At 45.6% G+C, this 23057-nt stretch overlaps 1 protein-coding gene and 1 pseudogene across 1 annotated transcript in view; one reads left to right on the plus strand and one right to left on the minus strand.

Annotated features, from left to right (window-relative positions):
- UMODL1 (uromodulin like 1) overlaps positions 1–15057 on the plus strand; it is a 61188-nt gene extending 46131 nt beyond the window's left edge. The window contains exons 18-22 of the mRNA XM_065876180.1: positions 6373–6518; positions 7102–7338; positions 7595–7754; positions 9551–9635; positions 14876–15057. Of these exons, the coding sequence (XP_065732252.1) occupies positions 6373–6518; positions 7102–7338; positions 7595–7754; positions 9551–9635; positions 14876–15057 (810 nt within the window). The remainder of the gene's footprint in view (positions 1–6372; positions 6519–7101; positions 7339–7594; positions 7755–9550; positions 9636–14875) is intronic.
- LOC136122584 (ubiquitin carboxyl-terminal hydrolase 1 pseudogene) lies at positions 4755–6362 on the minus strand (annotated as a pseudogene).
- Positions 15058–23057: the final 8000 nt, after the last annotated feature.

A 23057-nucleotide genomic window follows, 5' to 3' on the forward strand; every position in this document is an offset into this window, starting at 1 on the left:
CACGTTTAACCAGTGGGACCTAGAGGCTCACCAAGGTCTATGGGGCCGGTGGTCAAGGTCAAGGTCTCCTGGCCTCCGAGGACCAGCCCTGAGGCCTCTGCAACTCTGCCTCTCCAGGGGCCTTGACGGCACGGGGTGGGCAAGGGACCATCACTCTCAGAGGCGCTGGCTGGAGCCCTGGGTGAGCTCCCTCGTGGGGCAGGTGAGCCCAGGCACTGGATGGGCTAGGCTTGCTGATGACCCCAGGTCAAGGGCCCAGGGAGGTGACATCGTGGGCTGAAAGGCTCAGAGCTGGTGTGGGCTTCAGTAGGAAGAGCCCTGGGGAGGGGAGGCAGGGGAGACACAGTGGGAGACTTCTCGCAGAAGAGACCCGGGAAGGGCAGGCAGGGGACACGGGGCACGGGGGCAAAGGCAGCTCCAAGGTATCAGCCTGCCTGGAGGCCAGACCCAGGGCGAGGGCTGGCTAGGCAGCTGGAAGACCACGCGCACCTGTGGGCCCGGCTGGCTGCCCTCAGGCGTGATTCCACCTTCCCCTTGACGGGAGTGGGGTGGCCATGAGACCCACACACAGGGCCGCTGGGTTGACGGACCAACCGGGACGTTTCCAGTGACCACAGCCTTCGTCAGTCCCCCTCCAACCCCTTCAGCCAGCACAGCTGAAAAATAACCAGGGTTTGGCTTCTCTTTCTTAAAGATTCCTAAGACTCTCACCTGGAGGTGGGCGCACGGAGAGGGGGTGAGCAGCCATGGTGGGGGGTGCAGAGTGTGGGGGACCGCAGCTTCTGGGCGACTTCAGTTCTGAGCCAGAGTCTACACACAAGCTGGCGGGGGGCGGGCACAGGTGTTGGCGGAGCTGCTGCTGTGGTTCTCAGGTCCACGTTGGTGCAGGACCCACAGACCTCAAGTGAGAGATGCTAGAAAATAAGACACTCTTGCTGGCAGTGCTCAGGTGCGATGGGCTGGCCAGGCTGCACTCGGGGGAGTCAGCACCTCCTACACGGAGGCACAGACACAAGGCTGCAGGGGTCGGCTCTCCCACCTGCTTGTTTTTCCGAGCTAGACAAACACCTGGTTTAGCAATTAAATTCAGTAAAATTCAGGGTCCTTTCAGAGCAGAGGGAAATTCATCTCTTATGAGTCATCCAGGCCCTGGAAACCACAGGAGCTCTTCTGTGTTTTGAAATTTGTCAAAAACTAAGATTCCCCCTGGAGACTTACTTATACAAATACAACAGATTACGTACAGTTAGCAGGTTCTTCCTCCTTTTTGGGGAGAAGGGGGTTAAATTTTATCGCCTCCTTGTTTTTAAAAAAAGTTAAATTTAGGTCTCATCTCTCAGTTTAATGTACTATATACATCAAACTATGTTTCATACTATCTATGTTTACGATAAATTTAAGGTCTCACCTCTCAGTTTGATATACCGTATTCAGATGGTTTAGAGTATGTCTAGGAAGAGAGAAATTAGCCTGTGCCCCAAAGAGTCACAAAGTACAGAATCGTCTTCATAAATACGTGTAAAATTCTTGTGAAGATAGCAGGGGACTGTCCAGGTTTTCTGAGGCATTTTTCAAAGTGAGTCAAGGCACATAATGTCCACCACTGTGAGGACACATGTTCTAAACTTGGTGCCTCTAATACAGCCCATCCGAGATGTGGCTTCATGGCTATTGTAAAACTAAATGTGTCGAATGAGGGTCTGCTTCTGAGCTGAAGAAACCACAGGACCTGTAAACATCATACAGATAATTAAAAATATGAGCTATGAACACAAGCACTTTATTTTAAAAAGCACACAAAGAAGATAGCGTCAATTCAAAAGTGTTTCAATGTTCCCATTTTGGATCGTTCAGTCAAGAACCTGTACACCTTTGTGCCCAGAAGCTAATGCATCAAGAGTCTCTACCAAGGAAACTGAATTCTAAAAATTATTATGACTGTCAATCATTCTAATTTCAGCATTTGTATAAAAACTTAGAGAGACTAATAATAACCAAGAGCTAAAGATTCTTTTTAAAAAAGTTTTTATTCCAGTTTTATTGAGATGTAATTGACATACAGACTGTATGTTTCAGGTGTACAGCGTGATGATTCGACTTAGTACATCATGAAATGATTATTACAGCTTAAATGAACATCTGTCATCTCATATAGATACAAAATTAAAGAAATAGAAAAAAATTTTTTCCTTGGGGTAAGAGCTCTGAGGATTTACCCTCTTCACCACTTTCATGTATAAAGTACAGCAGTGCTAATTGTATTTATCATGTTGTACATGACATCCCTAGTACTTCTTTATCTTATAACTGGAAGTTTGTACCTTTTGACCACCTTCATCCAATTCCCCCTCCCTCACTGCCTCCTCTGGTGACCACAAATCTGACCTCTTTTTCTGTGGGTTTGTTTGTTTGTTTCTGAAGTATAAATGACCTGCAACACTGTGTTAGTTCCTGTTATACAACATAGTGATTCATGTTTCTATGCATTTCAAAATGATCACCATGGTAAGTCTAGCTCTGATATATCACCAAACAAAGATATTACATGATTATTGACTATATTCCCCACACTGTACATTTCATACCCGTGACTCATTTATTTTGTAACTAGAAGTTTTTACCTCTTAATCTCCGTCACCTATTCCTCTCATCCTCCCCCCCCCCTTCCCTCTGGCAACCACCTGTTCTCTGTATCTATAACTGTTTCAGTTTTGTTATGTTTGTTCATTTGTTTTGTTTTTTTTAGCTTCCACATATAAGGGGTAACATACAGTATTTGTCTTTTTCTGTCTGACTTATTTCACTTAGCATAATACCCTCTAGGTCCATCCATGTTGCTACAAATGGCAAGATTTAATTCTTTTATATGGCTGAGTAGTATTCCATTATATATATATATATATATATATATGTATGTATAAATATGTATATATTTCAGATCATCTGCCCAGTTTTTTAATTGGGTTGTTTGTTTTTTGATGTTGAGTTATATGTGTTCTTTGTATGTTTTGGATATTAATCCCTTATCAGATATATTATTTGCAAATATCTTCTCCCATTCAGTAGGTGGCCTTTTTTGTTTTGTTGATAGTTTCCTTCATTGTGCAAGTTTTAGTTTATGTAGTACCATTTGTTTATTTTTGCTTTTGTTTCCCTTGCCTGAGGAGACATATCAAAAAAAGTATTACTAAGACTGAGGTCAAACAGCATACTGCCTATGTTTTCTTCTAGAAGTTTTATGGTTTCAGGTCTTACATTTAAGTCTTTAATCCATTTTGAATTTATTTTTGTGCATGGTGTGAGTGAGAAGTCCAGTTTGATTCTTTTGCATGTAGCTGTCCAGTTTTCCCAACACCGTTAATTGGAGAAGCTGACTTTTCCTTATTGTATATTTTTGCCTCCTTTCTTGTAGATTAATTGTCCATATAAGTGTAGGTTGATTCCTGGGCTCTCTGTTCTGTACCATTGATCTATGTGTCTGTTTTGTGCCAGTACTATGCTATTTTGATTACTGTAGCTTTGTAGTATAGTCTAAAGCCAGGAATTGTGATACTTCCAGCTTTGTTCTTCTTTCTAAAGATTGTTTTGTCTATTTGGGGTCTTTTGTGTTTCCATACCAATTTTAGAATTTTTTTGTTCTAGTTCTGTGGAAAATGCCATTGGTATTTTGATAAGGATTGCACTGAATCTGTAGATTGCCCTGGGTAGCATGGTCATTTTAACAATATTAATTCTTCCAATCCATTAATACGTATATCTGTCCATCTATTTGTGTCGTCTTCAGTTTCTTTCATCAGTGTCTTACAGTTTTCTGAGTACAAGTCTTTTTACCTCCTTAGTTAGATTTATTCCTAGGTATTTTATTTTTTTGATGTGATTGTAAATGAGGTTCTTTTCTCTTTCTGATAGTTTGTTGTTAGTGTACAGAAATGCAACAGATTTCTATATATTAATTTTGTTTCTGCAACTTTACCAAATTCAGAGATGAGGTTTTTTGGTGGTGTCTTTAGGATTTTCTATGTATGGTATCATGTCATCTTCAAACAGTGGCAGTTTTTTTGTTTGTTTTAATGAGAGCCCTGGGTCACACAGCTGTCTTCTTGCTGTAACCTCACATGGCAGAAGGGACAAGGGAGTTCTCTGGGGTCTCTTTTGTAACGGCACTAATCACCCCCAAAGGCCCTACCTCCGAATACTATCACACTGGGCATTAGGTTTCAACAGACAGGTTTTATGGGGACACAAGCATTGGGTCAACCCAGCAGGACGCTCGCAGGACAAAACAGCCATTCCTTTATATGTCCTCATCCTTTTAGCCCTGAAGCAGCCTGCCCTGGGAAGGGCATGATCTCAGGTGAGGCTGACCCTGAAGAAGCTGACAGTTGGAGACCATCTGCTGACTGCACAGCTCACAGCTGGGCAGCAAGTCTTTCCTTGAAGAGGGATCTGAATGGGACATCTCTGTGTCTACCAGAGTCTACCTCTTGAATAGTGACAGTTTTACTTCTTCCTTTCCAATTTGGCTTCCTTTTATTTCTTTTTCTTTTCTGATTGCTGTGGCTGGGACCTCCAATACTATGTTGAATAAAAGTGGTGACAGTGAGCATCCTTGTCTTATCCCTGACCTTAGAGGAAATGCTTTTAGCTTTTCTCCATTGAGTATGATGTTCAAGAGGCATAGACTCTTTGATGTAAACAACTTTATCAGTTTGTCCAGGTCTGTTTAATATGCACACAAGGAAAACGCACTTGTTCTATAATTTCTTAAAAAACAGCAAGTAAGGAGTAGATGCAGTAGCTGTAGAAGGAAAGAGAATCAAAAAGTCTTTCTATTCAGGGACTTTCAGATCATTGGAGAGTAGACAATTCCCTTCCTGCTCCTCCAAGCTTTGCCCTACAGGTGATGTTTTGTTCTCAGACCCACTCATGTCAAGGCTTATTTGGCCATTAGATTTCTCGTCTGTCAGATGCACAGGTTCCACTAGCATTGTTAGTGTCAACATTTCTATTTTCAGCAAATGCTCTACTGGCAACCTTATCAGGATTAGACCCTTTGTCATATAGCTCGTACTCTGCTTTGCTCTTCCATCCTCCAAGAAGTCCAATAACTTCTACTTTACTTGGCTGTGTATTTCTACAGACTCTAATCCACACTTCTTTACTGGCATGATTTTCAACCACGCCTCTTGTTTCCTCTTCAATCGATGGCGCTGATTTACCTATTTCACACAAAATTCCCCTTGTCTAGTTCTAAACTGTTAAGGCCAGCGACTTTAACAGAAGCAGGGCAATGCCCACCACCAGTCATTATGCACAGTAAGCATTACAACCGCAGGTCATCTAGGCTGTCCTTGACTGGCCCTGTGCTCTGTTCTTCTAGTGACACTTTTGGAGATGTCAGTAAGGGGTGTTGATCTTGCAGAGGCCACCACCAGGACAATCAAACTCCAAGCCACTAGCAAGTAAAGCACTTCAAATAGGTGGTTACAACTTCAGGCATTTTGTCAAACAAAATATTTAGCTTCAGTATAATGGTGGCAATTTTCACGGACATTTTAACCTCTTCCTACAATGCTCTCCACTGAATCAAATGAGGAAATTGACCATCTCAGGGTCTTCATCACTATTTTTGGCTCTGGAGAAATTTTGGAGCTCTCTTTGATGTTGGCAAGCCCATCTTCTTGTACTGGTATACAGCTGCCTGAAAATCTTCTCTTTTTCCTGATAAACGTTCACATTCTGAGTATCCAGTCCTTAATACCAGCTGACCTTGGCAGCATTTCTCTAGCATGAAACTGATTAGCTCTGCACTTTTTTTTTAATGGCCTTGACCTCATTAGCACTAACGGGCATCACAATTCTCCCTGGAGAATTGTGTCCACAGGCAAGAGCTGTGTTATCATTTCACACCCCTGAGTCCTCTTCCAGACCACATTCATTGTCTTTAGGTTGCCCTCCGGACCCTTGGTTCTGTGTTAGTGTCCCTAGAATTAGAAAGAATGCAGTTTGATGAGTCGCAGACTTTAACCGATTTATTTTAACTCGATTTCTTTGGTGAGGGCTTGCTCTCTAATTTTCAGAAGTGTACTTGGGGATTATTTGGGGAAGAATCTAATCTATTGTTTGGGGTATCGTCTGATCTAGTTTGTCTCTGGTTCTCTTTTAATGAAGAAAGCGGGTACAGGAAGTAGGCTAAACCAGACGTCACGACGTTATGTTCTCTTTTGCAATTTATACTGGGAAAAAGTTGTCAAGGTTTTCATATTTGGGGGGATAAGCTTTAAACAACCCCTGCACCCAGAACTGTGGTCCGTAGACATGTTGGGGGCCTGCTGGGGCCCGGGAGCTCACTCACTTCCCATCTGCGTTCAGAACATGACGAATACGGTGGTGAGGACCACGCTGAGGAATGACCTGTCCCCAGAGGGCATCATCCATCACCTGAAGATCCTGAGCCCTATCCACTGCGCCTTCCAGAATGACCTCCTGACGTCATCGGGCTACACCCCGGAGTGGGGGTAAGTGCAGAGGCGTCTCCCCAATTCCCTGCAGCTCACGTTCCTCCCAGCACCATCACTTGGGGGTTTCTTTAGGGTTTTAATCACTTGAGGACCATTCTGAGAGACTGAACATACAAAAGGCAGTGGCCAAGACTTGATTAATAACTTCCTATTTTTCTCAAACAGTAGGTCTACTGGAACAACAGCAGGAAAGGAATACAGACTCCTGGTGCCTGCCCGCTGAGGGGCTCCGAGCCAGCTTCCCTAGATTTGTCCCCATCTCCAGTTTAGAACCAACCAGGGAAAGCCACATCTGTTCCCCTAGCCAGTCACGTAGGACGCTCCCATCAGGGCACGCCTTTCTCCCCCTTTCCCCTGTGAAGCTCACCCCTCCTCTGCCTGCCTTTGAGTCTCCACCAAACTCTAGTGACCGGGGCTGACCCCAGCTCTAGCCAGCTCAGAAAAAAAATAGCCTTTCTTTTCTTGTTCTCATTTGGGTGGTCTTCTTTTAATTCCATCTTTCTTTGGAGCATTTTGGGGAGAAATGGGAACAGGAGGGTCAGAGAAGCAGACCCCCGCCCGCAAATGCTCCCTCTTGCAGGGTTTACACCATCATCGAGGACCTCCATGGAGCTGGGAGTTTTGTCACTGAAATGCAGTTATTTATTGGAGACTCTCCTATTCCTCAAAATTATACCGTGTCTGCCAGTGATGATGTCAAGATTGAAGTAGGGCTCTATAAACAGAAAAGCAACCTCAAGGTGGTCCTGACCGAGTGCTGGGCAACGCCATCCAGCAATGCCAGGGACCCGGTCATGTTTGGCTTCATTAACAACAGGTAGGGGTACCCACACCCTCTGTGTAGCCTTCTTTGGACCCTCTGAATTTCCAGACACGCAGGGATGCAGACCCGGGTTTTAGGTGGCACCCTCAGGAGACCCTCCTCTTGGGAACCAGAGATCTAGCCATCCTTGCCTTCTTGTAGCCTAGTGGGGATGCTCCGTGTGCACTCAGGTGCACGGTAAGGAAACTCACCTGGGAACAAGGACAGGAGGGCCAGTTTAGAACTAATGAGTCACTTTGTCTCTTCCCAGCTGCCCTATCCCCAATACACACACGAATGTGATTGAGAACGGGAACTCCAACAAGGCCCAGTTTAAGCTGAAAATCTTTTCCTTCATCAACAACTCCATAGTCTATCTGCACTGCAAACTCCGCATCTGCATGGAATCCCCTGGAACCACGTGCAAAATAGTAGGTGTTTTGCTGTTCTAAAACTCTGGACTCACCTTCTTTGTTATGAGGAGGGTTGCTCTGTGATCAGAAGCCCAGGGCCTGGGCATTTCTGGGGCCAGACTTCAGGGAGGAGGTGCCGGGCCTTGCAGACTTGGCCCTTAAAAGACATGAAATGAGGTTTTAATGGTGGGCAGTCCTGGGTGAGGACCAGTGTCGCTGGGGGGCTAACTTGAGTCCTTCCTTAGACCTTACCATTCCACTGGCCATCACATCAGACCTTCCTTGTCATGGTGCTGTAATGCTTCTCCTTCGAGGTGATCGAATGCATACTTAGGTGTAAAAATGTTATTTTAATTTGAAATTATTTTTAGCAAGTCGGTGGCACACTGCTGAATCCTAGCCACTAGGTTGTTTAATCAGGTTTTTGTTCTTTCCCGTTGAGCATTTATGCTGGGATTATGAACAACTTTACATTCTCATTTCCTCAGAACTTTGAGTTTGAAATGTGCTTTGCACTTCTGGGTTGGAGAGTTATTCTTCATCCACAGACAAGTATGTGAAGTGACTCATGTGTCACCTGTGGTTGGGGAAGCATGGAGGGCTCTGTTGGCCTTTGGTTCAGCAACCGCATATTTCCCTCTCATTTGGGGACACGTTTGTTCCTGTGCTCCTTACAAAAGTTGGGCAGTTTTCCTGGGTGATCAGGGCCAACCATCAGTCAGGATGCACAGCAGAAGAAATCCAGTGAGCCCTGATTTTGCTGTCACTTTTTCTCAAACAGCAGGTCTACTGGAACAACAGCATTAGAGGAACACAGACTCCTGGTGCCTGCCCGCTGAGGGGCTCTGAGCCTGCATCAGCCTCTTAGAAACCCTAGGGTGTTAATGACCACGACAGCTTTGACAGGGAGCGGCCGGTTCTCAAATTCTCTGCACCATGAGCTTCACGTATTTCTTTCCAAGCTCCTCTAGGATGGGTGTTGTATTGGTTTCCTGGGGCTGCTGTAACGAAGTACCGCAGGCTGGGCAGCTTAAATAACATAAATCTACCCTTGCACAGTCTAGAGTCTGGAAGTCCGACCGAGATCAAGGTGTCGTCGGCTGGGCCGTTCCTTGTGAGGCTGTGGGAGAATCTGTTCCAGGTCCTGCTCCCTGACTGATCGATGTCACCTTCTCCCTGTGTCTTCACATGTCTTCCCTCTGTGCATATCTGTGTCTGTGTTCAAATGTCTTCTTTTTGCAAGAACACAGTCCTGTTGGATTAGGGCCACCCTACTGACCTCATCTTAACGCAATCATCTGCAAAGACCCTATTTCCAAATAAGGTCACGTCCACAGGTACTGAGGTTAGGACTGCAACGTCTTTTGGGGGACACGATGCACCCTATAGCAGGTGTATGGTAGACAGATTCTATCATGTCATTGAAACTTTTCATCAGGCCCAGGTGTTAAAAGGAGCAGGTGTCTGCCGCGGGCTGTGGAGAACAAAGGGTGACTCTGAGACGATGACCCCAGGGGCCAAGGGGCCAGAGCTGGAAACTGGAGACAGCACAGGGGGCTACATCTTGCTTCCTCCAACCCTCCTGCTGCCCAGCCCTCCCCCATCCAGTTGGGCACCCTGCCTGCACAGCCCCGAGGCCCAGGTGGTCCAACCTCCCCCTTCCTCCTTCTCCCCTGACCAAGCTCATCCATCGTGACTTGACGTTTCCGGCAGGAAAGAACATGTACGAATCAGAGTATCAACCCTGATAGTGGACACATTTCTCATAAACATTGTTCAGCTAATTTGTACTTCTTCTCCTTTTAAAATTACAGAACTGCGACGACTTTAGGTCGCTGAGAAATGGTGAGCCCTCTGCAACGCACCAGATGTCCTGGGGACCCCTGATTCGGTCCGAAGGTGAGCTGGTGACTTGGTTTAGACAACTAAACTTGGGTATTGATTCAGAAACCGCTAGCTGTCCCCAAATATCTGTTTTCTTCTCCTTCCATGGTAATAGAACCCCCAGTTTTTAGGGGACAGGTGGCTGCCAGGAATAAACACTATAATTCCCAACTGACCTTACAGCAAGAGTGGCCATATGAGTGAGCTCTGGCTAATGAGATGCAAAAGAGAGTGTCAAGTGACAACTTTTTTTTTTAACATCTTTATTGGAGTATAATTGCTTTACAATGGTGTGTTCGTTTCTGCTGTATAACAAAGTGAATCAGTTATACATATACATATATCCCCGTATCTCCTCCCTCTTGCGTCTCCCTCCCACCCTCCCAGCCCTCTCTAGGTGGTCACAAAGCACTGTGTGCCTGCCTTATAAACATCCTGTACCCACCCGGCTGCCTGACATTCAGGGGAGGCAGCTGCAGGCAGCCTCCATCTGGGGGCATGAGCATCATGGAGGCGGGAGCCGGGAGCCCCAGGACACCGTGGAGCGAAGCTGCAGGGCCAGGCCTGGGCTCTGACCTCCGATGTTTATGCCAGAAAGAAATAAGCTTCCATTTTCTTTGTTGCTGCTATTTTGGGTTTTTCTCTTCCTTTCGGCTAAACCTAATCCCAGTTGACTTTCCTTTTTTATTGTTTTTCTTCCTAACTTGGATGGCCCCCCTTGCCCCTCTATTTTCCCATACAGGAACTTCCGGGTTTTGGATGCAGGGTGTAAACCGGGATGGGTGTGCTAACCAGGGCTTGGGAAGGGAGGTCTTCTTTTTTTTTTTTTATGGTACGCAGGGGTCTCACTGTTGTGGCCTCTCCCATTGCGGAGCACAGGCTCCAGACGCACAGGCTCAGCGGCCATGGCTCACGGGCCCAGCCGCTCCACGGCATGTGGGATTTTCCCAGACCGGGACACGAACCCGCGGCCCCTGCATCGGCAGGCGGACTCTCAACCACTGCGCCACCAGGGAAGCCCCAAGGGAGGTCTTCTTAGCCAGTGATATTCAACTGCTGGTTCTCATCCAGAGGATTTTGGAAATGAAAACAGAAGTCCCAGGTCCCCGGCCATGCCCCAGGCCAACCAACTCAATGTCTCTGGAGCTGGATTCCAGGCCCTGGTGTTTGCACCGGTCCTCGGAGGATCGCTGGCCTGGGTCCTGGGACAATGTGCTTTTCCTATCCTCTTCATTGTCTTAAATGGCTGAGAACTGATGGATCTACTATGAAAGAGAATGTATGTGAATTGCATTCTTATTTATAGAAACAGAACTTCTATCTATTCGTAGATATTACAGATAATGTCAAAACCAGAGTGGAAAAAACACTGGGTTTGGAGTCAGGAGGGCTGTGTTTAAATATAGGCTCTCATACTTCTGAGCTGTGTCGTCTTAGGAATATTCCTGAGTCTTCTGAGTCCCATCCAGCCATCCATCATTCCTCCATCCATCCACTCACCTACCCACTTATTCATTATCTCCTCTAACTACTGTATACCAGGCACTGTGCTTTTTCTCTATATCATAGGAGTTATTCCAACAGTCCTACATACCTGGCCAATAAGATTACAGTAAAAAAATCCTCTGTGAGGCTAAAATTTGTGATGCTGGAGCTAGGTTGCCTGGAGACAAAACTTGCATCTGACTTTGGGCATGCTGCAGTTACCTCATTTGCCTCATCTGTAAAATGGGGACAACAATGATGATGATGGTAATTCCTAGTTCATACAGTGTGTTGTCCATAGCAATTACTGGTAAGTGTTATTTATTATCCTTCCTAAGCGGTAGTGCACTTCACTAACACAACCATTGCAGAGAACCCCAAACACAATAAGGGTATAGACGGTCAAGCTCAATGACAAGGATTGTAATTATTCATTTTGTTCTTCACTCTTTCTCATTGTATTATTAGCTTTTTTGCTTCATAACTGTGTCATACAAATGTACAGAAACATCATTTAGAAACTTGGAATCTCTCAGCTGGTAGGCAGGTGATTACATTTTAATAGTGTGTAGTAACAGAAATACCGCTGGAGACACAGAGTGAAAAGAGGCTGGCAGACAAGTACCTCCGGGATTTTATCTCTGCCCCTCCCACTGGGCACCCATGACCTGTCCCCTGCTATCACATCACTTCTACTCTGGGGAAGAATGAGAACTCTGGGAGATCTCAGGGAACATGTCCAAGCTCACACAGCTATCACCTGGACAAGCTGGGCCTCTCCCAGCAGTTCCAGCCTTTTCCTAACCCACCCACCCTTGGTCTCCAGGGGCTGCCCTGGCTTCCTTTCCAGGCGTCAGTCCACCCCAGCCTTCACACCACGGGTGTTAGTTTTCTGGGGCTAGTGACACAGGAAACTAAGAATCACAAACCGGGTGGCTTAAAGGAACAGAAACTACTCTCTCACAGTCTGGAGACCCAAGTCCAAGGTCATGGCGTGGGCAGGGCTGGTTCCTTCCGAAGTCCCTGAGGGAGAGTCCGTTCTAGGCCTCTCCCAGCTCCTGGTGAATCTGGTCTGGCAGCCTTGGCTTGTGGTTGCATCCCTCCAGCCTCTGCCTCTGTATCACATGGCTTTTCCTGAAGGTCTCTGTCGTCTTACAAGGACACCAGTCGTTGAATTAGGGGCCTCTTCTGCTTCAATATAACTTAAGATGTCTGCAATGACCCTATTTCCAAATAAGGTCGCATTCTCAGGCACTGGGGGTTAGGACTCAACATACGTGTTTTGGAGGGATACACGTCAACACATAACACTGTGTGTTGGCAATTTTAAGGCAGCATCCAACTGGTAATCGTTCCTGAATCTGTGCTACCAACAAATCATGTACCAGCGCTGTAATTTTTGCACTTCAGTTTTGGAAATCATCCATGGCCATTTGCGTTATAGAGAACATTCTTTCTCACTCACTAGAGCTGCTGTTGTTGTTGTTGTTGTTTGCGGTACGCGGGCCTCTCACTGTTGTGGCCTCTCCCGTTGCGGAGCACAGGCTCCGGACGCGCGGGCCCAGCGGCCATGGCTCACGGGCCCAGCCGCTCCACGGCATGTGGCATCCTCCCGGACCGGGGCTCGAACCCGTGTCGCCTGCATCGGCAGGCGGACTCTCAACCACTGTGCCACCAGGGAAGCCCCACTAGAGTTTTTGTGTGAAGAGGTAGAGAGTGTTTGAGATTAATGTCTGTGGGATCCTGAAATGTCCCAGTGGGAAGGGTCTGGAACAATTATTGAGGCAGCTCAGAAGTGAGGGGCCTGGGTGTCCCCAGAGAACAGCTGAGCTGGACCTCAGACCTCTGGAAGGACCTGGACCCTCTGGAAGGGGCCGGGGTTATATGTACCCTGCTCCTGGGTTATTTGCGTGGCGGGAGGTCCTTCATCACTTTCCCTCACCAAGGTGTGTCCCTTTCACAAAAGCAGCGACAGGTTCGTGTCTTTGCGAGAAGACTGATCATGTGCGTCACCACTGTGATATCACAGCAGCCCTGTGCGTGGTGCCGTCTGCTCTTGCTATCCTGGGGGAGGACCAGTGTCTTTTATTTAAGCATCTCGTCCATCATGGACTGCCAGGTGGTTACTATGTTTAAGGAAATACCCCCACTGATGGTGCGGGTCGCGTTGCGACACAGGCTCCCTCTCTATTTGTAAGCATCTCTCCTGGACCAGTAACCGTTCCTGGACCATGGTAACCAGTGGACGGCACCGGCCTGTGGACCCCACTCGGAGCAGCTCTGAGTCAGTGGCCAGTTAAGAGTGCTCGGCTGCAGGGAACAGAAACCCCACTGGAGAGGCAGCGACCAAACATGTTCGGTCATCTCTGTAGCTGCCAGTCTGGGGCTGGGGCTGGGCTCCACGGGGCCAACAAGGGGGCCTCTTCTGCCTTTCTGCTCCAGCATCCTCAGGGCAGACAGCCCCCCTTGTGCTCACAAGTTGGTCCCCTACTTGAGGCACAGGAGGAGGGGGAAGGGTCCACTGTAGCACTGGAGGATGGATTTAAGATCCAGCCATGAAGGGGTTGTCAGGAAGCTGGTGCCCCAGAGTCTGGAGGCCTCAGGTTCCTTGGAAGGTTGCAGCCACTCCAGCAACCGTCCCCAGTATCCCTATCCCAGTGTGGTCCTCCCTCTGGAGGAGGGGGGTGCCCGGTTCCAGCTGGCCCACCATCCAGGCAGTCGGGTGGGAGCCTCTTCTAGGCCATTGTTGAATCACTTTGGTGTCTGCACTCGTCTGAGCTATGACTGTGAGACCTGAAGCAGCGGCCACTTCCGGAAACAGCCCCAGAAATGGAAAACGGGATCTCCAGTGTTCCTTATTGCCCAGGAATGCTTTCCTACCCAGACCTTTCTGATAAGCTCCTGTGGTAAAATTGAGATAAAATTCACCTAATATAAAGTTAACTGTTTTAAAATAAGTAATTGGGCGGAATTCAGCACCTTCACCACCCTTCTCTAGTTTCAAAACATTTTCATCATCCAAAGTAGCTCCATGACCACAGGAGGGAGTGACTCCCCAGCCCTTCCCCTGCCCCTGAAACTACCTGGGTTGGCTTCCTGTCTCTGGTTTCCCTAGAAACAGGGTCACACGACGATGTGAGACTGCTGCCTGTCCCTCAGCACAATGGATGTCTTCAAGGCTCGTCCATGTCGTAACCTGTGGCCGAATCTCATTCCTTTTATGGCCGAATATTATTCCACTGGGTGGATGGACCACACGTTGTTTATTCTTTCATCCTTTGATGGATTTGGGGGCTGTTTCCCCCTTTCGGCTGTGCTGGATATGCTGCTATGTGGCCGCGTGTATGAGTATTTATTGAGTCCCTGTTTTCAGCAGTTTGGGGTCCAGGCTCTCCTGTGCTTTCCTGCCCCCGAGTGCGGGGAAGGCCGGCTTCCCAGTGCTGTACAGTGTGTGGGCACAGTGTGTCTCTGTGTGGGGCACGCTGAGGGCTCTGCCCCGACCCGGAGAGCCTGTGGCTCCCGTGCGGCCTCCTTCCTCTTGGTCAGTGATTATCCAGAACGTGGGCAGGCAGACCTGTCCTGGCTGCTGTGCTCTCCTGGGCTTGGGGCGGGGACACGGGCACGCTGCATGTCTGATGCGTGAGAGCTTGCTCCATCGCGGGTTCGTCCCGTCCCGAGCCCTCCATCCAGGGGCGATGCTGGGGCCCCGCTGGGACCAGGCCAAGCTGCTTTGGGCAGACCACCCACCTGCGCCTGTTTCATCCCTGCAGGAGAACCTCCAGCTGCAAAGCCGGGCCTGCGAGCCAGTTACCTGGTCCTCATGCTGGTGGCTGCCTTTGCCTTGGTGGCGGGGCCAGCTGCCCTTCTCCTCATGCGCTACCAGAGAACGACCGGAAAATACAACCTCAAAACCCAGTCCGACAACTTCAGCTACCAGGTGTTCCACGAATAAGGAGCCCGGCTGCCCGCAGGTGGGTGAGGAGGGAGGCCCGTCTCGTCTGATGCACCAGTCCTGCCTTTGCCGCCGAGGGTGCCGGCACAGTGCGTCCCGCGGGGTTTGGCAGAGGGTAGATTTGTGGGTTTCGGCGGCTCATGCCTGTGATACTGTGATTTATAATCAGAAATATATACTTGGTCTTCGCCCACTGCTCCTGGCACAGAGCTCCTGAAACCCTTGGAATTTCCTAAGTGCTGAGGGTGGTAAAGGCGTTTTTGTTATATTAGTGAGGTGACCTTTGGCCTGTGCCTTAGAATGGGGGCCGGTTGCTGGGAGAGACTGCCGTGTGATTAGAGGGCTAGATGTGCTCTGCTGAAGCTCCAGATAGGGGACGAACAGCGGTAACTTCAGTTCAACTTTCCTCCAATAATAAAGATGACAGCTGTCTTGGCGGGGTGCCTTCCAGTCTGGTAGGGGGCCCGCAAGGTTTGGTCACGAAGACCCTCCCACTTCCCCATCCTATTCCATCCTGCCCCCGTCGGGGGTCCTGTCATGTGGACACGCCCCGAAGTGGCCGGCCCGGGTCCCTGTTTCCTGCCTGGGTCAGCGGCGTCCCCCGCTGGGCCACCTTCCCCATGTTCAGCTCTTCATTCTCTCGAGATAATGGACCTTTGATACAACTCCTCAAAGTGTGGCAGTTCCCGGCCTCATCCCTTAAATGAGGAAAAGGGGCTCAGAGAGCTCAAGTGAATCACCCCCATCACACAGCAGAGGCGGGGTTACAGCGCACTTCCCCACAAGGCAACATCCCTTTCTGGGTGACTTCAGCGTCGTCAGAGAAAATGTCACCTCCTTCAGGGGCTGGTCCTGCAGACACTGGAAATGTGATGTCTTCACCCTGTCTCAGTCCCCTTTGCTCTGAGGACCCAAGAGCTCACGTGATTCCAGGGCCTCGGAGCCCTTACAGCCTGGATGGGGAGGGTTGGACCAGGGCCACTCACCTGCCCGCATAGAATCGCAAGAGAATTTCAGCAACTTTTACTTAATATTTAGAAAATGAATTCCAACAAGGAGGCCAACACTTGTCCTGGAGAATTTCTAAGGAAATCTTGTGTGTTGGTGCCTAGCCGTGCTGGATGGCCCCCTCCTCGAAATTAAAACACTACAGGGAAAATTGGTCCCTTTTCTTTCCTTATTCTCCTGAGACTTCTGTCTTCCAAAGTAAAAAATAGCTATATCTGGTTCTCAAGTTCCTGAAAAAATCTGCTTTTTGAAAATCTCAAACAAATAAACATCCCCAAGGTTGGCAGTTGGTACAACCCCACTCGGTGATGAGCCCCGTGTCCGGGTGGGTGGTCCACAGATAGTGCAAAGGCACAGAGCCCCGAGGGTGTGGCCGTCTGGCTCAGGTGTGTGTACCTGTGTCACCTGACTGTGGACCTGCGGGAGCTGCACTCACCGGAGACCGGGGTTCCTGTGCCTCCTGGGATTCGCTGCCCTTTTATTTGGGCTCAGTCTCTCACCGTTCGGCAAGCACAGATGTCATGTCCTGGAGGTTGGCGGTAACCTCCACGACACACTCTGGGCTTTCCAGCATCAACCCCACCTTTCCTGCTGCAGACTGACGCGGGCAGTCTCCTTCCCCACACAGGTAGCCGTGAATCAAGCTCCAGTCTTCACTCAAGCGTCAATGGCAGCCTGCTCTGTCCCTCATCCAGAGCCTGGATGAGCTCCAGAAGTGGTGGAAACACAGCCTCTGCCTGCCCCCAGGAGGTCCGTCCTCTGCCTGGGTCCCAGACAAGGCAGCACCAGGTGGGCGAGCGGAGCTGGTGGAGAAGCAGGCCAGGAGCTGGATGCCCAGAGCCTCAGACACAGGGATCTTCGAACCAAGCTCGAACGCAGCTCTGCCGTCACACCATTGCCTCCACCATACAGAGCTCCCAGGCCCCTTACCACCCTAAGCGGTCCAGGCGGCCCCTCCTGGCTTTGCTCACCGTTGACATCTATCACCTACCACCCACCCATCCATCCATCCATTTGACCCTCTGTCAAATACATAACATTTCATTTTTGAAACTATTGGACAGTGCAGTTGAAGTTCTTTTAAAAATAGGTGAGTCATTGAAATTGGGTCATTTGTAAAGACGTGGATGGACCTAGAGACTGTCATACAGAGTAAGTCAGAAAGAGAAAAACAAATATTGCAAATTAACGCACATATGTGGAATCTAGAAAAATGGTACAGATGAACCGGTTTGCAAGGCAGAAATAGAGACACAGATGTAGAGAATAAACATATGGACACCAAGGGGGGAAAGCGGGGGTGGGCCGGTGGTGGTGGGATGAACTGGGAGATTGGGATTGAACATGTATACACTAATATGTATAAAATAGATAACTAATAAGAACCTGCTGTATAAAAAATACAATTAGATAAAAAAATAAAAATAGGTGAGTCATAAAAATACTGCCAATGTGATTTTTAGTAGACATATATACTCTTTAACTTTTTTTTTTTTTTTTTTTTGCGGTTCGTGGTCCTCTCACTGTTGTGGCCTCTCCCGCTGCGGAGCACAGGCTCCGGACGCGCAGGCTCAGCGGCCATGGCTCACGGGCCCAGCCGCTCCGCGGCACGTGGGATCTTCCCGGACCGGGGCACGAACCCACGTCCCCTGCATCGGCAGGCGGACTCTCAACCACTGCGCCACCAGGGAAGCCCTGTACTCTTTAACTTTTGTCCTGCATTACAAGGATATTGTTTTTATTTACACAGCAGTGACTCAAAAGGCACTCTATTAATATGAAAATTTTTATAGCAAGTAGAAATAACATTATATATATCTTTATTTTATATTGTTCCAAGCACTTTCACAGATAATAAAATAAATAATTTTACCAGGCGTGAGGCACTATTTACCCACTGCATAATGGGAAACCGGAGAAGGAATGGGTGAGTTATTTACATAAGTTTACAAAATGAGTTCATGAGGAAATAGGTCTAGAATCTAAGTATTTTAGTCTGGAAATTTCTTCATTACACCATGCTAACTGGTAATGCTTTTCACTTTATTTAAAGCAAATGGAATTGTATTTGAGACCTAACACCTGAGAGGATAGTGTTTTTCCGTGATGAACTTAGACAGAATTATATCTAGCAGGGTTTTAGTATTTTTTTTTCATTTCTCAAGCTTTTATTTTATTAAAAAGAATTTTTTAATAGATCTTTGTTGGAGTATAATTGCTTCACAATACTGTGTTAGTTTCTGCTGTATAACAAAGTGAATCAGCTATACATATACGTATATCCCCATATCCCCTCCCTCTTGCGTCTCCCTCCCACCCTCCCTATCCCACCCCTCTAGGTGGTCGCAAAGCACCGAGCTGATCTCCCTGTGCTATGCGGCTGCTTCCCACTAGATATCTATTTTAAATTTGGTAGTGTATATATGTCGATGCTACTCTCACTTCGCCCCAGCTTCCCCTTCCAATCCAATGTCCTCAAGTCCATTCTCTATGTCTATCTCTTTATGCCTGCCCTGCAACTAGGTTCAACAGAACTTTTTTTTTTTTTTTAGATTCCATATATATGTGTTAGCATACGGTATTTGTTTTTCTCTTTCTGACTTACTTCACTCTGTATGACAGACTCTAGGTCCATCCACCTCACTACAAATAACTCAGTTTCGTTTCTTTTTATGGCTGAGTAATATTCCATTGTATATATGTGCCACATCTTCTTTATCCATTCATCTGTCGACGGACACTTAGGCTGCTTCCATGTCCTGGTTATTGTAAATAGAGCTGTAATGAACATTGTGGTACATGTCTCTTTTTGAATTATGGTTTTCTCAGGGTATATGCCCAGTAGTGGGATTGCTGGGTCATATGGTAATTATATTTTTAGTTTTTTAAGGACCTCCATACTGTTCTCCATAGTGGTTGTATCAATTTACATTCCCACCAACAGTGCAGGAGGGTTCCCTTTTCACCACACTCTTTCCAGCATTTACTGTTTCTAGATTTTTTGTTAATGGCCATTCTGACCAATGTCAGGTGATACCTCATTGTAGTTTTGATTTGCATTTCTCTAATAATTTGTGATGTTGAGCATCTTTTCATAGGCTTCTTCGCCATCTGTATGTCTTCCTTGATGAAATGTCTATTTAGGTCTTCTGCCCATTTTTTAACTGGATTGGTTGTTTTATTGATATTGAGCTGCATAAGCTGTTTGCATGTTTTGGAGATTAATCCTTTGTCTGTTGTTTCATTTGCAAATATTTTCTCCCATTCTGAGGGTTGTCTTTTTGTCTTGTTTATGGTTTCCTTTGCTGTGCAAAAGTTTTTAAGCTTAATTAAGTCCCACTTGTTTATTTTTGTTTTTATTTCTGTTACTCTAGGAGGTGGGTCAAAAAAGATCTTGCTGTGGTTTATGTCAAAGAGTGTTTTTCCTATGTTTTCCTCTAAGAGTTTTATAGTGTCTGGTCTTACATATAAGTCTTTAATCTATTTGGAGTTTATTTTTGTGTATGGTGTTAGGTAGTGTTCTAATTTCATTCTTTTACATGTAGCTGTCCAGTTTTCCTAGCACCACTTATTGAAGAGGTGTCTTTTCTCCATTGTATGTTCTTGCCTCCTTTGTCATAAATTAGGTACCCGTAGGTGTGTGGGTTTATCTCTGGGCTTTCTATCCTGTGCCATTGATCTATATTTCTGTTTTTGTGCCAGTACCATACTGTCTTGATTACTGTAGCTTTATGGTATAGTTTGAAGTTGGGGAGCCTGCTTCCTCCAACTCTGTTTTCCTTTCTCAAGATTGCTTTGGCTATTTGGGGTCTTTTGTGTTTCCATACAAATTGTGAAGTTTTTTGTTCTAGTTCTGTGAAAAATGCCATTGGTAGTTTGATAGAGATTGCATTGAATCAGTAGATTGCTTTGGGCAGTAGACTGATTTTCACAATATTGATTTTTTCAATCCAAGAACATGTATATTTCTCCATCTGCTTATGTCATCTTTGATTTCTTTCATCAGTGTTTCATAGTTTTCTGAGTACAAGTCTTTCACCTCCTTAGGCAGGTTTATACCTAGGTATAGTATTCTTTTCGTTGCAATGGTAAATGGGAGTGTTTCCTTAATTTCTCTTTCTGATTTTTCATTGTTGGGGTATAGGAATGCCAGAGATTTCTGTGCATTAATTTTGTATCCTGCAACCTTACCAAATTCATCAATTAGTTCTAGTAGTTTTCTGGTGGCATCTTTAGGATTCTCTATGTATAGTATCATGTCATCTGCAAATAGTGACAGTTTTAATTCTTCTTTTCCAATTTGTATTCCTTTTATTTCTTTTTCTTCTCTGATTGCCGTGGCTAGGACTTCCAAAACTATGTTGAATAGGAGTGGCGAGAGTGGGCATCCTTGTCTTTTTCCTGATCTTAGTGGAAATGTTTTCAGTTTTTCACCATTGAGTATGATGTTTGCTGTGGGTTTGTCGTATATGGCCTTTATTATGTTGAGGTAGGTTCCCTCTATGCCCACTTTCTGGAGAGTTTTTATCATAAACGGGTGTTGAATTTTGTCAAAAGCTTTTTCTGCATCTATTGAGATGATCATATGGATTTTATTCCTTAATTTGCTAATGTGGTGTATCACGTTGATTGATTTGCGTATATTGAAGATCCCTTGAATCCCTGGGATAAACCCCACTTGACCATGGTGTATGATCCTTCTAATGTGCTGCTGGATTCTGTTTGCTAGTATTTTGTTCAGGACTTTTGCGTCTATGTTCATCAGTGATATTGGTCTATAATTTTCTTTTTTTGTAGTATCTTTGTCTGACTTTGGTATCATGGTGATTTTGGCTTCATAGAATGAATTTGGGAGTGTATCTCCCTCTGCAATTTTTTGGAAGAGTTTGAGAAGGATAGGTGTTAGCTCTTCTCTAAATGTTTGATAGAATTCGCCTGTGAAGCCATCTGGTCCTGGACTTTTGTTTGTTGGAAGATTTTTAATTACAGTTTCAGTTTCATTACTTGTAATAGGTCTGTTTATATTTTCTAATTCTTCCTGGTGCAGTCTTGGAAAATTGTACCTTTCCAAGAATTTGTCCATTTCTTTGTGGCTGTCCATTTTATTGGCATATAGTTGTAGTAGTATAGATTTTTTTCTTGATGAGTCTGGCTAATGGTTTATCAATTTTGTTTATCTTCTCAAAGAAACAGCTTTTAGTTTTATTGATCCTTGCTACTGTTTCCTTCATTTCTATTTCATTTATTTCTGATCTGATCTTTATGATTTCTTTCCTTCTACTGACTTTGGGTTTTCTTTATTCTTATTTCTCTAGTTGTTTTAAGTGTAGGGTTAGATTGTTTATTTGAGATTTTTCTTGTTTCTTGAGGTGAGATTGAATTGCTATAAACTTCCCTCTTAGAACTGCTTTTGCTGCGTCCCATAGATTTTGGGTCATCATGTTTTTGTTGTCATTTGTTTCTATGTATTTTTTAAATTTCTTCTTTGATTTCTTCAGTGATCTCTTGGTTATTTAGTAGCACACTGTTTAGCCTCCATGTATTTGTGTTTTACAGTTTTGTTCCTGTAACTGATTTCCAATCTCATAACGTTGTGGTCAGAAAAGATGCTTCATCTGATTTCAATTTTCTTAAATTTTCCAAGGCTTGATTTGTGACCCAAGATGTGATCTATCCTGGAGAATGTTTCATGTGCACTTGAGAAGAAAGTGTAGTCTGCCACTTTTGAGTGGAATGCTCTATAAATATCAATTAAATCTTTCTGTTCTACTGTGTCATTTAAAGCTTGTGTTTCCTCATTTATTTTCTGTTTGGATGATCTGTCCATTGGTGTAAGTGGGGTGTTAAAGTCCCCTACTATTATTGTGTTACTGTCGATTTCTCCTTTCATGGTTGTTAGCATTTACCTTATGTATTGAGGTGCTCCTATGTTGGGTGCATAAACATTTATAATTTTTACATCTTCTTCTTGCATTGATCCTTTGATCATTATGTAGTGTCCCTCCTTATCTCTTGTAACAGTCTTTATTTTAAAGTCTCTTTTACCTGATATGAGAATTGCTACTCCAGCTTTTTTTTGATTTCCATCTTCATGGAATATCTTTTACCTCCCCTCACTTTCACTCTGTATGTGTCCCTGGGTCTGAAGTGGGTCTCTTGTAGACAGCACATATATGGGTCTTGTTTTTGTATCCATTCAGCCTGTCTGTGTCTTTTGGTTGGGGCACTTAATCCATTTATATTCAAGGTTATTATTGATAGGTATGTTCCTATTACCATTTTCTTAATTGTTTTGGGTTTGTTTTTGTGGGTCTTTTTCTTCTCTTGTGTTTCCTGCCAAGAGAAGTTTCTTTAGCATTTGTTGTAAAGCTGGTTTGGTGGTGCTGAATTCTCTTAGCTTTTGCTTGTCTGAAAATCTTTTGACTTCTCCATCAAATCTGAATGAGATCCTTGTTGGGTAGAGTAATCTTGGTTGTAGGTTTTTCTCCTTCATCACTTTAAGTGTATCCTGCCACTCCCTTCTGGCCTGCAGAGTTTCTGTGGAAAAATCAGCTGATAACCTTATGGGGATTCCTTTGTATGTTATTTTTTGTTTTTCCCTTGCTGCTTTTAATATTTTCTCTTTGAATTTAATTTTTGTTAGTTTGATTAATATGTGTCTTGGTGTGTTTTTCCTAGGGTTTATCCTGTATGGGACTCTCTGTGCTTCCTGGACTTGGGTGACTATTTGCTTTTCCATGTTAGGGAAGTTTTCCACTATAAACTCTTCAAATATTTTCTCAGACCCTTTCTTTTTCCCTTCCTCTTCTGGGACCCCTATAATTTGAATGTTGTTGCATTTAGTGTTGTCCCAGAGGTCTCTGAGATTGTCTTCAATTCTTTTCATTCTCTTTTCTTTATTCTGCTCCTCAGCAGTTATTTCCACCATTTTGTCTTCCAGCTCACGTATTCATTCTTCTGCCTCTGTTATTCTGTTATTGATTCCTTCTAGT

This window comes from Phocoena phocoena, chromosome 4 (genome assembly GCF_963924675.1).
Source record: "Phocoena phocoena chromosome 4, mPhoPho1.1, whole genome shotgun sequence".
Taxonomy (NCBI): Eukaryota; Metazoa; Chordata; class Mammalia; order Artiodactyla; family Phocoenidae; genus Phocoena; species Phocoena phocoena.